Source organism: Esox lucius, chromosome 16 (genome assembly GCF_011004845.1).
Source record: "Esox lucius isolate fEsoLuc1 chromosome 16, fEsoLuc1.pri, whole genome shotgun sequence".
Classification (NCBI taxonomy): domain Eukaryota; kingdom Metazoa; phylum Chordata; class Actinopteri; order Esociformes; family Esocidae; genus Esox; species Esox lucius.
The window spans coordinates 6,800,790-6,818,185 of NC_047584.1; the positions used below are offsets into that span (position 1 = coordinate 6,800,790).

Here is a 17,396-nt window from a genome sequence, read left to right on the forward strand (position 1 = left end):
AGACACATTCCATGTCAATGACATGGTCAGACATGTCCTTATGTCAGTGAGATGAGCAGACAGGTCCTTATGACTACAATTTGTAAAACAAATGTCCACCTTCATAGCAAACATATTTTCTCACCTCCCAAGGTTAATTTAGGAAAAATGACTACAAAAGTTGCCAGTTTAAGAAATAAATTTAATATCAAATAATTAATACATCTTGTTGTGACAGGGCAATGGAAATGTGTGCACAGAGGCCAAGGAAAATGTAATGCAAACTTAGGGAAAAATAAAATATAAAAAAAATGTTTTTATCAGACAGCAAGGTTGACACCAGTAAGTCACTGCCTTGCAGTTAACATGAGACCAGAGTTTAAATCCTGCTCAGGGATTAGCACAGGGGTCTCACGGAGGGTGGTACAATTGGCCAGCACCGACTGGGTTTGGGATGTTAGTTATCAAATATAGTTGCTCTAGTGACTCCTTGTGGCGGCTTGAGTTATGATATGAAATACTATATCATGGAAATATGAGAATGTTTTTGTAATTTTTGTATTATTTTTTTTATGTATATGTAACACCTGAGCAGGGTCTACATCTGGCTTACAAAGGAAAAGACAGCTAGGTTTGAGATAATAAAAAAAAAGTTAAATTACTTTAAAAATATTCTTTAACAACCAACATCGTTTTTTAAAATAAAAATTATACAAATATTTAACTATTTGGCTCAAATGTAAGCTATTTACTGGCAAATAATAAAAAATAAAATAATAATATGATTAGTCTCTGTCTAAAAAGTAAAAACCGATCAAAAATATCATTCTATTCGAAACACACCTTGCAATCCTGCGTCTAACAGCCGCAACTAGACATAATTATTTAGGACCCAGGTAGTAATTTGCCGTCCTTCGTCAAATTGCGATATGGGAATATCTCAATATCATCCTTATCGCATCCTCTTTCCTTTTCCTTGTCACTTTATTAAATCCATTGGGGGTAGGTAGAGGGGCGGTACCTTGGGCATTCTCATCCAATGGGTTTTGAGAAGGGAATGAGCACAGAGAAGAGAGGAGGTGAGTAGTACAACATTGAGATTTCAAATTTTGGGTAACTTTTCCACTAGTTGTCTATACCAGCAAAGAGCGGAGAGTCAGCTGTTTAACCGGTTGGAAGTGTTAGTGGATCTGTGAAACTGCGGAAAGTAATACCCAGATATCCCATGTAGCCTCTCAGCTTTGTCATTATACGCAGAGATGAAAACGAGGTATTTGCATCTGTCTATACTTAATTGGGATACAAATAAATAGAAAAACATAATTACTGTAGCTTCTCTAATACACGTTGTGCTACGCTGGTTGCAGGTGTTTCGCATGGTTGGAGACACTAGTTTGCTGTGTTCTGGTTATTCTGGCCCCAGCAGGATCGCAATGGGCAGGTAAGCGTATTTCGAAAAACTTGGATATTTAACAGCCTACATGTCTACGACTTGTATAATTGTTAACTTGAACTATGCTGTTGCCGTGGAGTGATGCGGTTGTATACATTTACTGTTGCAACATAAGTTGTTATAAATCCGTAATATATTGAAATTGAAACATTTCAAGCAGTTATGGCTTTTCCTTAGGGGCATTGTAATGCTGCTTACGATTATCCCTCTGGTAAGGTTGAGACAATTTACCTGTAATGCAGTCAGGGTTGTATGTCCCACCAGTATGTAGCCAAATTCATTCATGTGAAATGCTGTTTTGATTTAATGAAGACACGTTTTTGGGAAATGCTGTTTCTAGTTTAACTGGGTGTGAAATACTGTTACCAACTTCAGTTATTGGAAACATTGCTGGGTCCTTGGATGCGCTTGACATATCTGTGAAATGTGGATAGCTTTCGAGTCAAGATTTAATTTATGAGCTACATTACATCATTGAAGAAAAGAGTTGCAGGTGTAAGGCCTTCTTTTCCAATCAACCCCAGGCTCTGTTTCAACTTGCAAGCATTTCTGATTAAGTCATTCCAAAAATACTTGAAGATATTCATGAAATTGTATCTATAGAACATTCATTTGGAGTAATGATGGTTAACAATTTACATTTGTCTGTAAAAGTAGACATGAAAAATGGATCAAAGCTAATGCCAAAATATCATAAAATGTAATTTTATTTTTTATTGGTAATTTAACAAATGCTGATCCACAGCAACTTACAGTAGTGCCTGCATACATTGCCTGCACACATTTTCATACTGGCCTTCAATATGAATAAAACCCATAACCCTGGTTTTGCAAGTGCCATGCGCTTTCCAGTTGAGCCTGCTGGATTATGAAGAAATTGCATGAAAATCCACTAAATGATTGCTTGTCCAGCAAGTGTCCTTAGGCTAAATTCATTGATAGACTGGGTGGATATATTATTTTTAATATGGTGATGCTGTTCAGAACCAACACTGTTCCTCTAAACTTCCTTTTGAATTCTACCAATTGATGTGTGTGGAATAGCTTTGATCTGTTGTTCTGTTTTCTGGGTTTTCAGTCCAAAGTCTGCCCGCAGAACTCACATTCCTTCACTGTTTGTCCAGTGTCTTGCTTCCTATACATCCATAGATTGGGAGTGGGACTCGGAGTGTGGCAAAGACCTGCAGTGTACACTGGTCTTGAGTGTTTCAGAAAACAGTGGGATGCACCCTATTTCAACACTAAATTATTTATATGTGAAGCTTATTGCCATCCTACTTTTAATTTAGTCGATTGGATTGTGCAGCTGTGAGATGGGAACAGGGAGAAAATGGAGATGACTTCCATGAATATTTGATTGATGGCTATTGCTGTGGTTGCCTTGACATTAACATGCAGTACAGGATCTGAATCACAACCAATTTGTAAGTTATTGCTTAATGTTGGACTAGTAACATGACATACAAATCACAAAATCTCATATGAAATGGATGATGTGGTATGTAAAAACCAATGACCAGTATTTGGTTTTTAAGCACTTCTTTCAAAAACAATTGGCTAAAATGTCATGAAGGTTCTGGAGCATCACTTAGAAGGCACACATACCCTCCTAGAAACAATTCTGGTGCCTTGTGGTTAAAGTCAGAGCTAATGTGGTTTCTAAAGACCATAAATCTGAGTGTCTAGAATTTGACGTTAAAATGAATTTACATGCCACTACTGTCAAGGCAAAACAATACATGTATTCTGGAAGCTACAGTTAGGTCCATAAATATTTGGACACTGAGACAATTTTCATAATTTGGGCTCTGTACGCCACCCCAATGGATTTGAAATGAAACAACTGAAATGCAATTGAAGTAGACTGCCAGCTTTAATCCAAGGGGTTGAACAAAAAATATCGTATGAAACGTTTAGGAATTGCAACCATGTTTATACAGTCTCCTTATTTCAAGGGCTCAAATGTAATTGGACAAATTAACACAATCATAAATAAAATATTCATTTTTTATATTTTGTCGAGAATCCTTTGCAGGCAATGACTGCTTGAAGTCTGGAATGAATGGACATTGCAGAATATTCAACTTCTTTGCCTTAAAAATATAAAGGCAAAAATATAAAAATATTCTGGGTTATTTTCACAGTATGTTTTGGGTCATTGTCTGTAAAGTGAAGCGCCATCCAATCAATTTTGATGAATTTAGCGGAATCTGAGCAGACAATATATCCCTATACACTTTTAAAACAAAAATCCAGAAAATCACATTGTATGATTTATTTAATAATTAATTAGCATTTTATTGCATGACATAAGTATTTGATCACCTACCAACCAGTAAGAATTATGGGTCTCACAGACCTATTAGTTTTAAGAAGCCCTCTTGTTCTCCACTCATTACCTGTATTAACTGCACCTGTTTGAACTCATTACCTGTATAAAAGACACCTGTCCACACATTCAATCAAACAGACTCCAACCTCTCCACGATGGCCAAGACCAGAGAGCTGTGTAAGGACATCAGGGATAAAATTGTAGACCTGCACAAGGCTAGGATGGTCTACAGGACAATAGGCAAGCAGCTTGGTGAGAAGGCAACAACCAAGCCAGCGCATGTCCAGGCCCGTCTGAAGTTTGCCAATGACCATCTGGATGATCCAGAGGAGGAATGGGAGAAGGTCATGTGGTCTGATGAGACAAAAATAGAGCTTTTTGGTCTAAACTCCACTCGCTGTGTTTGGAGGAAGAAGAAGGATGAGTACAACCCCAAGAACACCATCCCAACCGTGAAGCATGGAGGTGGAAACATCATTCTTTGGGGATGCAATTCTGCAAAGGGGACAGGACAACTGCACCGTATTGAGGGGAGGATGGATGGGGCCATGTATCTCGAGATCTTGGCCAACAACCTCCTTCCCTCAGTAAGAGCTGAAGAGTTGAGGATGGGTCGTGGCTGGGTCAACGACCTGAAACACACAGCCAGGGCAACTAAAGAGTGGCTCCGTAAGAAGTATTTCAAGGTCCTGGAGTGGCCTAGCCAGTCTCCAGACCTGAACCCAATAGAAAATCTTTGGAGGGAGCTGAAAGTCCATATTGCCCAGAGACAACCCCGAAACCTGAAGTATCTGGAGAAGGTCTTTATGGAGGAGTGGGCCAAAATCCCTGCTGTAGTGTGTGCAAACCTGGTCAAGAACTACTGGAAAAGTATCATCTCTGTAATTGCAAACAAGGTTTCTGTCCCAAATATTAAAATACCAAATACTATCAAAATATCAAATAAAGTATCAAATACTTATGTCATGCAATAAAATGCAAATGAAATATAAAAAAATCATACATTGTGATTTTCTGGATTTTTGTTTTAGATTCTGTCACTCACAGTTGAAGAGTACCTATGATAAAAATGACAGACTTCTACATGCTTTGTAAGTGGGAAAACCTGCAAAATTGGCAGTGTATCAAATACTTGTTCTCCCCACTGTAACTCCAACCATAAGCTAATTGGAAAAGTCATTTTGGCCTCATTGTCTACAATTAGAGTATTGGCTTTACCAGACAGAAAATGTATTCTGCTCTGTAAATAAAACTCTGAAGAAACAAACCCAACCCAACCTGTAGCTTATTGAGGTGGTTGGGGATCTATTGCACAAGTACCAAAGTAATTTAGTTTTGTTGAATATGTGTTTTCTGAGATAGTGTATGTTAATTGTTTTACGATTACTATTGGTAATTACAAATCTATTGTCTAGATAGATTTGGACAGATTTTCACACACGTCCATGAAACAGCTTTTGAGTAAATTTTCTAATTACTTTTGGCCCCTTGAAAAAGAGAGGGCTTTATATTTAAAGCGCTGTAATTCCTAAACCCTTCCTCCAATTTGTATATGAATACCCTGAGACTGCACTTTAAACCAATTTTTGTTACTTAACAGTAACTTGATTATATTTTGGTAAACAGACAAAATAACAAAACTTGTGTCCATGTCCAATTAATTCCTATCTGTACATCCTACTACTGTCCCCTAACATTAAATGGAAATATAGACATTTTTGAAAAGTCTAGAATTCAACATACTCCTGAACTCTAAACTGAATGTCAGAATGGGAAAGAAGGTGATTTAATCAATTTTGAGCATGGCATGGTTGTTGGTGCCAGACGGGCCGGTCTGAGTATTTCACAATCTGCTCAGTTACTGGGATTTTCACGCACAACCATTTCTAGGGTTTACAAAGAATGGTGTGAAAAGGGAAAAACATCCAGTATGCGGCAGTCCTGTGGGCGAAAATGCCTTGTTGACGCTAGAGGTCAGAGGAGAATGGGCCGACTGATTCAAGCTGATAGAAGAGCAACTTTGACTGAAATAACCACTCGTTACAACTGAGGTATGCAGCAAAGCATTTGTGAAGCCACAACACGCACAACCTTCCAAATAGGAAAAAGAGGCTACAATTTGCACAAGCTCACCAAAATTGGACAGTTGAAGACTGGAAGAATGTTGCCTGGTCTGATGAGTCTCGATTTCTGTTGAGTCAAAATTTGGCGTAAACAGAATGAGAAAATGGATCCATCATGCCTTGTTACCACTGTGCAGGCTGGTGGTGGTGGTGTAATGCACCATGTCACAAAGCTCGCATCATTTCAAATTGGTTTCTTGAACTTGCCAATGAGTTCACTGTACTGAAATGGCCCCCACAGTCACCAGATCTCAACCCAATAGAGCATCTTTGGGATGTGGTAGAACGGGAGCTTTGTGCCCTGGATGTGCATCCCACAAATCTCCATCAACTGCAAGATGCTATCCTATCAATATGGGCCAACATTTCTAAAGAATGCTTTCAGCACCTTGTTGAATCAATGCCACGTAGAATTAAGGCAGTTCTGCAGATGAAAGGGGGTGAAACACAGTATTAGTATGGTGTTCCTAATAATCCTTTAGGTGAGTGTATATTTGTAATTCTAAATGTTGGCCTAACTCTATATATAATTACAAATATTGTTATAGTAATGACCAAAATTATGGGATTCAAAGCCTTTTTGCTTGGCTCTGAACATTAAAGAGATTGCGATGTCCTATGCTGAGCTCTAGCAGAACTTGAGTGCAAATGAGTTCATGTAGGCTAACAAAGAACTGCAGATAGAGATATATTTGAAATGAATACCACTGTTTTTCACTTCACCCTGTTGGCAGCAAATTCTCACATTCCAGTAAAAAATGCGACAACCCATTGAATGGCTTAGAGCTTTTTGGAGGATTGTTAGTTTGGTAAATTCTGCATGTCTTCGATTCTGTCTGGAAGTGGTTAAATAGCTGTGTCTCCCAGGCTTGGACAGGAATGAGGAATCCCCTTTGTCCTGTGATGGTGGCTCTTCTCCTGGTCTGGTTTCTCCCAGGCTTGGACAGGAATGAGGAATCCCCTTTGTCCTGTGATGGTGGCTCTTCACCTGGTCTGGGATTCTCCCAGGCTGATTTGCAGATAGGAGAAAGTTAATGGCTGTTGGGGGACACCCTGTCAGCCCTTTTAATAGCTGAATTAGATGCTTCATTAAAAATCACTGCAAAGACGGCCTTTCATGTGCAGAGGTCAAGAGCCCCTGAGTTAAAAATATCCTCCAAGGATTTGCACAAGGTATTAATTCAACCTTAACGTCACTCTCTGGAATGTTATATTATCTGGATTAGGTATCATGACACTCCAAGAGTCAATTAAACCTATGAAATTACCTTTGAAGTGTCAGTCATTTTACATGAGTTTTGGAATGTCAGTGAAACCACTGTGTGGTGTGGTCTGTCTCAGATTATCTGATAACTAAAGTCTAGTCTCTTGGCCATATCAGTTATGGTGTCATTAAATGCCACCATGGCATTTCTGGATAACTGAATGAAGGGACCAAAGAATATGGCTTCCCATTCCGAAACCACATCCTGGGATGTTAAAGATGAACTGCTTTTTTACCTATGGCTCTTACCTATCATTTTGTTAATGAAAAATGGCCTTATGTCTTCTCTATGATTACGTTGAGCTCTGAAGGAGTTGAAACATGTTACCTGGCTTACTTTGAAGCATATTACTGTTGTGACTGCAATGAATGCCTCAACATGTTCTACAGCGGTTTACTGTTACAGAATAAGTAAAGGTGTACCAAGTATAATCTTTAAATGTAAGCATCTCTCTTAATGCAGTGTCTGTGTAATGCTTAGAACATCCCACAAATTGCAGAGAATTATATTTAAAAGTTGTCTTTAGATTTGGTCTGTGTCATTTTGTGGTTTTGTGGCGGTATCAGCTTTCACAGGTATAAAAAGCGGTGAATGGACAACATGTGCTGACCTTTCAGGGTACTCATTGGACCCTATGGTGTCTAATCCATGGATTTTCCAGTCAATAAACTGATTTTGCTATGGTTGAGGTTTCTGAGGCGTGCCTATTGTAATAGCTTCGAAGGGCATGGGTGCTGCTGGTGCTAGGATTTCAGTAAGTAGAGGTTCTTCCACACTCTGAATTCTACCACATTTGTCACTAAGAGCCACTGTAGCTTGGACAATAATTGTATCTACATGTTTGTTTTCTTGACACTGTTTCTGTCTGTCCAATAATTTACACGCTTGACTAAATGGAGGTTGATTAAGAATGTGGGTATGCACGTTTGAAGGCTTGAATCTGCCATTTGCTAAACATTCGATGTTTTTTATATCAATTTGATGTTTCTGAATACAAATATACTATTTTACTTTGATTGTTTAAGTAAAATAGATCCCACCACAACAGACTAGAATTATAATTTACATAGTCACTATATAATTGTTCATTTAGATTTATTTGGTGGGTGAAAAACAGTCACTCTGCCTTTTCTCAATTTGATAACTGTTGATCTTTCGGTGGTTTATTGATGCTGTTGATTAATTAATAAATACTGGTAGTATTCAGAGTAGTAGTATTTGTATGCATTATTTGTTTAACTACAGCGCTTGGAAAGAAAGTGCACTTCAGTAGCCAAGCATGTTATTAATGTTTTGTCAAGTTATAAATGTACTTTACCTCTTTCATAACCTCTGGGTTACCTCTTTTTCTGACTTCTTCGCCTGCTTTCATAGACCCGGTTATGGAGATTGACACTCCCTTAGTGCCCCTACTTTCTTCTTCATAGTGTGACCTCTGTCATTTGTAAGTCAGACAGACCGATTTTGTGGAGGATCTTTGAAGATAATGGTTGTCACTACACAAGTCCCTATAGAAGTAACCAAATGCCTAAGTAATGGACTCAACTGCCTCTTTTTGTCAAAATAATGTTTTGTTGTAAAAACATTAGGCATGTCATTTTTATAAGAGATCCCCTTGGCACTACATATATCTTCTTTTAGAATGTCAGATCTCAGAATATACATAAAAACATTTTGTAACCGGCATTGCACAAAAATATTGTGTAACAAACCTGTCACAGAATTAATCCCCCAAAAGGCTTTTGCTGCTGTGAATAATTTCCCCAGAGAGTAAAACGGAAATGTAGACCAAATATGTATTATTTTAAGAAAGCCACAGTTGTCCATATCCTGCTTTGATTCCTTAACAAAAGCCATCTGGATCTTGCCCCGGTTTCCTGGTATCATGCAGTGGTCTCATGTCTGAGGGAGGGGGGTTAGAGGTCAGTACCCACACTGACAGATGGCTACATGCTCACCGGTACTTAGACATTACAGTTCCCCTTCTGTTTACTTTTTGTTAGAAGAAACATCCGAATAGATCAAACCAAATAGTTATATGAAGTGAATCTAAAGTTGTTTCTGGTGTATCATGCTGAGGCGATGCTTACAGAACACATCAACTATTGCTGCACAATCATTTAAAAAACAAGAGCATGCAATATTTAGAGATTTGAACTGTCTTTGCTTCATGTTATGTTTGTTTTTAGAGTAAACTCCAGGGTTATTTTCTCCACAATGGTGGCTGCTTCTTGCTCATACCAAGCCGCAGAGTCACCTGAGCAGTGCAGTTCCTCCTCTTTGCTGTTCGATTCACTAAATGTGAGTGCTCTTTTGTTAAACATACAGTCAATTGATTGTTCCAAGTGAGAATGATAATGATACTGCTTGACCACTTTTTTCATTAAGTCATTCTATATTTACAAAAGTGTTTCAATCGATATTGTACTTTGGATCTTAATAAGAAAAATAGCATTTGGATTTTGGGACATCCTGCAGCCCTGGCTGCAAGTGCTCTGGCCGGAATGATACCCCTAAGTGCAAGTGCTTAGGGCTGTAGGATGTCCCAAAATCCAATTGCAAACCCTAAAATTCTTAGTACAATAAAATTATTTACTCAAAAGCAAAGCTGGGCGAGCGGCATCATTCCAGGAAATAGCACTTGCAGTGTGGGCTGCAGGATGTCCCAAAATCAAACTGTGCTTGTTGTGTAATTACACATTAATAAAGAATTTGTAAATATTGACACCAGACATGGTATGTGATATTGCTGGGTCAGGAATGCATTATAATTACACTTTACTTGTAACTAGTCGTTCTGCTTAACACCACGTTAAATTTCAAAGACTCATGATGCACAACAGTCTACACTTCACAAAGTCCTACCCAGAAATAGTTCTTTCCCTGAGAATTTCAGGGGGTGCGACATCTGTCATTCAAACCAGCTGCTCTCTTATTGCGCTTGCATCTGAATGTCATCCATAACGCTGAAACCCCTCTTGAGAACTGATGGCTAATTTGGAAGTGCACTGGGCCTAACTGCTAGTGTAACTGCATGCTATCTAGGGAAACACATTTAAAGGAACCGTCCAAGCTCAAAGCGGATGTGTAATATCCCAGCACATCCATGGGAGTGTGATTAAAGGAGGGAGGTGGAGTCAGGGAAGGTGCTGTGCAATAGGAATAAAGAGACCTTACTGTGGAGGGGGAGTAAGACCGAGGACTGTTATCAACTTCTTAATGTTTTTCTTGGATGGTCTATGTAAGTTTTAAATATCAGTTGTGTATAAAAAACACAAAACATCTCCAACAAAACATAAAAATAGGTGTTCCCTCTAGACATTATCGGAGGAATATGAATTATCTAACATTCCCTTGGTATTTAGGAATCTTTAGGGTGTTAGAGCGGAGATTGGCATAAATGATGGAGGTGTTTTATACTTAATGCAACCTCAATAAGAGTAAATGTATTACTTGCGGTGTCCTAAAAATATGTTGGCATATTGGGAGCGGATTCCGAAAGGGAACATTCCAATGTTTGCATTTTATTCGACTTGTTGGCAAACAACTGTGATTAAAACGTGATGGTCTGTAATCCTTTAAAGATGTTAGACTGAAGCGTCCTCTCAAATATCTGCTTTGAACCTTTGTTTTGTATGTGCTCCCAGAATATAAGGTTTATACTGACAAAAGCAGTGTTTACCTTTGCTCTGTATTTGCCTCATATCCCCTTTCCCGTTGAGTGGAGGCAGCCTTTAAAGCATCCTTGTGAATTGTGCTCGCAGCCGTTAGTAGTCTTTCTGTCCACTGACCGTTTCCGGTGCTCCAGCCCTGACTCTCATTCCAGCCCAATATCAAAAAGCTGCTTTGACAGTTTCAAAACACATGGGCAGAAACCATAATTATGGCTTATGTACTAAGGACAGTGGATTTGTACTGCCACTTGTTCTATGCATCTAGCCATCTCGAGTGCTAATAGCACACTGAGCCACCTTCTTAACTCTCTGTAAGTCTTTCCTGTTTCACGTGAAACCCTCACTTATTTGTTTCTCTTCATCCACAGCCATATTGTAAATGACAGCCAGCCGCACTTGATGCTTCACCCAGCAAATGACAGGTCTCCCCCATGCAGTGTTTCCCGAGCTACAGATTCAATTCAGGCCTGCGTGCCAAGTTCCCCCGAAGCAATTTGTCCAAGGCTGCAAACACTTCAATAGATCCAAAATCAAAGTTTAATCTGCTTTGGCATGGAGGTTAAACTAAATACACTGAATATTGCCTAACCCAATAAGCCTACAGCAGCAAAACTGTTTGGATAGCAATCTGTGTCAGATATCTGTAGTTCCTACATCTATATATATCCTCCCTGGATAGACTGGCTTTCTTAATATAACATACAGCTCCGGATAAAATTAAGAGACCACTGTAAATTGAACGCTTCTGTTCTCTACTTTTTTGATAAGTGAAAAAACGAGAGAATCGTGTAGCCAGCAATGTGTTTGTCTATCCTGAACAAATCCTAATATCCACCAGAACTGTTTTATTTTAGGTTTCCTGTTATGTAGCTACATAGGATTGTAGCCAGCAAAGTTTTTTTCTGTCCTGAACCTCAGGCGTAATGCGTTTAGAGTGTTCCGGAGTCCACGTCTCTAACGCTATTTAACATGGGGTAGTCAGTCAGTCAGTCAGTCAGTCGCTCTTTTAGGCCGGCTCTGCTTACACTGTCCGACAAAGAAGGTATCATATTTGCAACAGGATTTATCTCAGGTCCAAGCTTTTTGTTTGTTCCAGGTAGGTCTGCTGTACACAAGGAGGAAGTACCAATACCATAGTCTTTACTAATAAAACCATTGTCTTCACTAATCATTTCTGGACTGAATTGAAATTACCTTTGTTGTAGGCTTTGTATGCTTTTTAGCAAATGACATTGGGATCTGTAGGAGGTTAGAGCAATCATTTTGGCTAGGGCTACATCAGGATTTGGAAACTGTAGATGAATCATGCACGTTTCTTTTTGCACAGATTTTCTTCAAAAGCAAGTTGTTGGCACATAGGCAGTTATTTAAACAATGATTTGACCATTACTAATATTGCATACCTATCATCTCAGACCTAAAATAGAAATCTGAAAGTACAAGAGTAGAGTTCTTACAAGGGGAATCAGTACATTGAATATGAAATAATGAAATAGTTATTAGGCATTAATAAATGGATTTGACCTATACTGGAAATGCAAATATGCTCCTGTTGGCCACAGATGCCTTGTAAAGAAAAAATGTAGTGATGAGACACATCATCCTTTCAATGGCAGTGAGAGGTTTTTGAATATTGGCGGGAACTAGAATACAGTGCTGTACTTGTCAATCCAGGGCGTCTGACACATGCTCAATGGGGGATATCTGTTGTCAGTATGCAGGCCATAGAATAACTTGGACATTTCAGTGTTCCAATACTTGGGTATAGATCCTTGTAACATGCGAGATTATCCTGCTGAAACTTGAGGTAACGTCGGTGGATGATTGGCACAACATTCACGGTAGCTCTGTTCATACACATTGCCATCAATATAATGTTTTTGTTCAAACATTATGCCTGCCCACATCTGATCCCTGACAGAACTATCGGGCACTTTGTTCACAGTATTGACATTAGCCAACCACTTACCCACACAACATCATACAAGTTCTCTCAGGGAGGGATACAACTCTAGATACCTAGTAGCCAACACCCTTATGTTTCTGGTAATTACTACGGCTCTATTAGACAAGCGTATTAATGATATTAATCTTCCACTCAATTACTCTTGATGAGCAATGACTGCATCCAAACACTTTCTATAGTTGTTAATCATTCTCACATCACTGTGGAAGCATTTTTGCCCATTCTATCATGCAGATCTGCTTTAAACTTTGTTTTTAAATTAAACTCCTTGTTTCAGGTCCTGCCATTGCATCTCCATTAGATATGGATCTGGCAGTTGACTTGTGCTAGGCCATTCCCAAAATTTGCTTTGGATTTTTTTTTATTCTTGTTTGTTCTGGATTATTGTCTTGCTTCAGACACATTTCCCTTGTGGATCACTTGCCACTTTCTTAGAATGCATGGTTTTTTCAATGATTACAAATATTCCAGGTCCTTTTTGCTGGATAACCCCAAAACATCAAACTACCACCACTATGCTTGACCTTTTAATATGGGGTTAATACTTTGGAATGCATTGTTTAGTTTTGCCAAACATAACTTAGCTCCACTTTTGACTTATCTGTCCATAAAAAATGAGTTCTGACATTTGCTTTTTGGCATACTTGCATTTATCTTTTGAACAACATGGGTCCTGTTATGTCTGGCCAGTATGACTTTATCCAGTTCAATATTCCCTCAGACTCAGTATTATTTTTATGAATGAACATGATTGTGCACCTGAGGGACTGCAGTGAGCATAGTTTTTGGTCCCTGAGCCCGCCGTATGAACAAACCAGTTAACCCTAATTGCTCCTGTACATTGCTCTAGATACGTGTTTGCTATAGTACTAAAATGTAGTGTAAAATTCTAATAATTTTAGAATTAGCATGCGGGTGGAGGGGGGTGGACATCACATGGCCCCCTATGGTATGCCGACTATGTCCCTCTTCCTCCTCTCAGCCGCTGATTAACCATCTAGATGGGCAGCCTTTTCAAGACATCCCAAATTCCTCCCATTCATCTGTCCTTCAGGAGCTGCAGTCTCCGTAGACCATTCTCTTGTCTTGGTCACTCACAAATCTCACCCTTGGGGGTGTGACAGTTCTCCTTTGGTACGGGAGATTAAAATCAAGTGCAAAGTTACAGAAAGGGGATTTGCAGAGCCCTGCACTTCTTTCTCGCTTCTTGATGGATGCTGGAAATGGGTGTTGTGGGTTCAGATGGAAGAAAGTGAAAAAGCACATTTTCTTTAGGTCTGTAGAGGAAACTGAAGTGGTCTCCGCCTCTGTTTAAATGTTCATGAAGACTTGTACACACACTACAGATCATGCATAGAAAGTATACCGAGGGGGATCAGGAAGTTCAAATAGTATAGTCAATGCAAGCTTTGGACATTGCTCTTGTTTGTTCACTCAGGGTGGCATCCTCTCAGCATGGCATACACTGTCCAACAGAAATCGCTTCTTCACCGTATGTCTGATTCAAGGTCAAAGCCCATATTCTCAGAACTTAAAAAAAAATATATTGTCATTTCAGAGGATTTCAAATTCTCAAGTGTTCCCTAAAACCCAAAGGTGTTCAAAATTCACCTACATTTAGGGATTATCATTGGACCATATTGACTATGAGGTCCTACAAGGAGGCACAGGGAAGGAACTAAAAGGGTTCCTCTTTCATGAAAAACCTGTTTCAGCACTTAATGCTAAAGGGCCAAAATGAATGACCCAGTTCAGAGGCTGCTAAAGTCTAGCTTGTGAATTAGAGAATGGGATGGACAATGAAGGAAGCCCCTTTATTCACTAAGGCTGGCCTGGTCCAGATGGCACTGTGCCATGCATTGAGATACACAGAGAGGACGAGAAGAGAAAAGGGTTTAAGCCAACCGTAGGGTTGTTAAAGCATTTAGAGAGCCAGTGAAAGATTTGCAGGGCCATTCTTTTAGCCCACGCCAGTGGCATTTTCCATGTTGCACTAGTGGGAGTGCCAAGTCTGGACATGTCTGCCATTGCCTCATTATTGGGCCATTGGTCAAAAACATAAAATGAGTTTTCTGTTTTGTGCCCCATAACATCCTTTTCAAGATGGTTTCAAGGTTTCCAGATGGATATGCATGTTATTATACCTGGAAAATGGACTTCTATGGGAGAGGTATTTTTCTTCTGTCCACTGTTGAACCAACATTGTCATGATCATGCACATTTTCATCACCTTGGGTGTCCTGTCTTAATGCAGTCTGTCTTAACATAATGGCATGCACCAAGGTGAAAGTGAAGAGGCAGCCTTGTCAAGCGGATTCTGTGTCTCCCAGTATGCTGTTAACTAAAGTTAGGAGGTTGGTTAGACCCAGTTAACCATGGCTAACTGTCATTGCCAAGGCTGAACAGTTAATTCATGTCAGCTTGTCCACCATTACCTTAGGCCTACAGTCTTTGAAATACTATTAAAGGCATCAGTGGTATTTTTGTCATTTTAATGTAATAGACTACTCACCACCCCCTTTTCAAATAATCCATCACTAAGTAAAAGAAAAACGTCATATAATGAAATGTGGGGGTGGGGTGTTTTTAAAGGGCTTCCCGACACTTGTGGCTGTCTCCCTTCAACACTTGAAGGAGTCAGACAGTGGCTGCCTTTCTTGTTGCTTTGAATATCTGTGAAAAAGGTCACAGTCCGCTCATTAATCCAAACGTATTATGTCTTCCACAATCAGTAACTAGGCAACAAGGATTATCACAAAAGACTGGGCAATGGTGCGCACTGTGCCCTACAATATGTTGCCAACTTCAAGCTAGCTACAGGTTTTCAGACACTGAGATTTGCCCTTAAGTACATTTTTAGAAGCATGATAGAGTTCTGGAAAATGTAATCCCTTTCTTTTAATAATTTCTTTCTCACTTTGGACTTTGGGTTAAGCCTGAGCCCTCTCCAGCGTCAAGGGCCTCATCAACTATGGTTTGCTGACACACAAAGTGAAGCTCTGTGACCAAAAGAGGTACTATATTAGTGTTTCCTTTTTCGTCACAGTCAAATCTACTGTCAAAGTCGTGATGTGCATTGACATGATCCTGACGTGTCGAGCAAGGCCTCTCTGCTTCTTAGCACGGCGAAAGGACAAAGAGCTGAGCTTACCGCAGAGTGATCTAACACACTCAGTTTCCATCGATTCTGAGCAGCTCTTGAAATTAGATCTGCATGCACATTTTCTTGAACACCCCGCCCCATAATGAATCCTATGTATTTTTGCATTGAAAAGCATCAGCCAATAGTGTGTCCGTGAACCGGTATGGGAAGTTGGTAGAAAGTGTGTATGCTATGTTTTTACTAGCATTTTTATGCCTCCCTTTAAATGTTGGGCTTTCACATGCTGGTAGAATAGGTGCATACTTGCACTTTTGAGAATTTGTCTTAGGGCATCATCCAAGCAAAGCATTATAAAGTAGGGTAAGCTTAATAAGTCCACCAAAAGATTCTACAGTTTACGCATTTCTAACAATACGCTGCGCAATTTCTTCAAAACCAGGAGGATATACCATTAAAGAAGAATCAAACATCACATCAAACATCACACAAACATTAGATTTTTTTCTCTTTAAGTTCCGTCCAAAGATGGTAGGGTTTAAAGCATATATGGTATATCATTGCCAGTCAATAAAGTTGCAACGGTAATTTGCGTTTTGATTGGTGGGCTTTACATGAGCAAGTCAAGCAGCTGTAGTTAGATCAAGTAGAGGAGCCTGGTGTGCTGAGATAACAGGGCTCCAATCTGAGTGTCATAATTAGAAGTGTTAGAAATTACAGACTGCCCACCCTAGCCTGGTCTGTTCATGCATTCTTCATCTTCAGTTACTATTGAAAAATGAATTTGGAAGAACAGATATGTCAATGTGTGTACAGAAGACTGTGTGGATTCCGTCTTCTCATAGTGAAGTAATTTGTCATTTTAAAAACAATTTGGATATGCGTTTGCAATACTTAATTTTTCTTGTTGGCTATGAGCCAAATTTACGCTATTTTTTATCGTCCAGTGTTAGGCTGTAGAAAAAGTAATTTTTACTTTTCCCAGCTAAACACTTACATTCTTGTGTTACATGCAAGAAATTAACAGCTGAAACATGATGGGATGATTATTGGTAAGTTTTTATTAATTGTACCAGCAGTGTTGTGTTCATCCTAATAATAAAAATTATTTCTAACAAACACTTTTAGTATAGTTCATTTAATAGTTTATTTACCACCCATCAACCTCTAAGTTTGAATATTTTCTAACCAAAAACAAATGTGAAAATAGTTTGTTAGAATGTTTTGTCATGCTTAAATTACCCCCAGGTTACAGGTTTCCGCAAGGTTCCTGCATTAGCGAAGATATGAAACTATGATTTCAAGGTTGCAATGGGGACAATGTAGTCACTTTGACTAAATGATTGACAGGAGAATGTTAAGAATGCTGATTACCTGGGATATTTTCCAGTAGACGGTTAAATAAGCGGGGCCCCAATTTTATTAGGTATGAGTAGTTCTTGGAATGTGAACATGCACCCAGTGACTCTAGTGCAAGGGTCTTCAGCTTGTAGCTTGTGAGTCA

The 17,396-nt window shown here is 39.2% G+C and overlaps 1 protein-coding gene across 1 annotated transcript in view; it reads left to right on the forward strand.

The window, feature by feature from the left end:
* Positions 1-1,091: 1,091 nt before the first annotated feature.
* col18a1a (collagen type XVIII alpha 1 chain a) overlaps positions 1,092-17,396 on the forward strand; it is a 97,696-nt gene continuing 81,391 nt past the window's right edge. The window contains exons 1-2 of the mRNA XM_010898048.5: positions 1,092-1,249; positions 1,347-1,420. Of these exons, the coding sequence (XP_010896350.2) occupies positions 1,239-1,249; positions 1,347-1,420 (85 nt within the window). The 5' untranslated portion in view covers positions 1,092-1,238. The remainder of the gene's footprint in view (positions 1,250-1,346; positions 1,421-17,396) is intronic.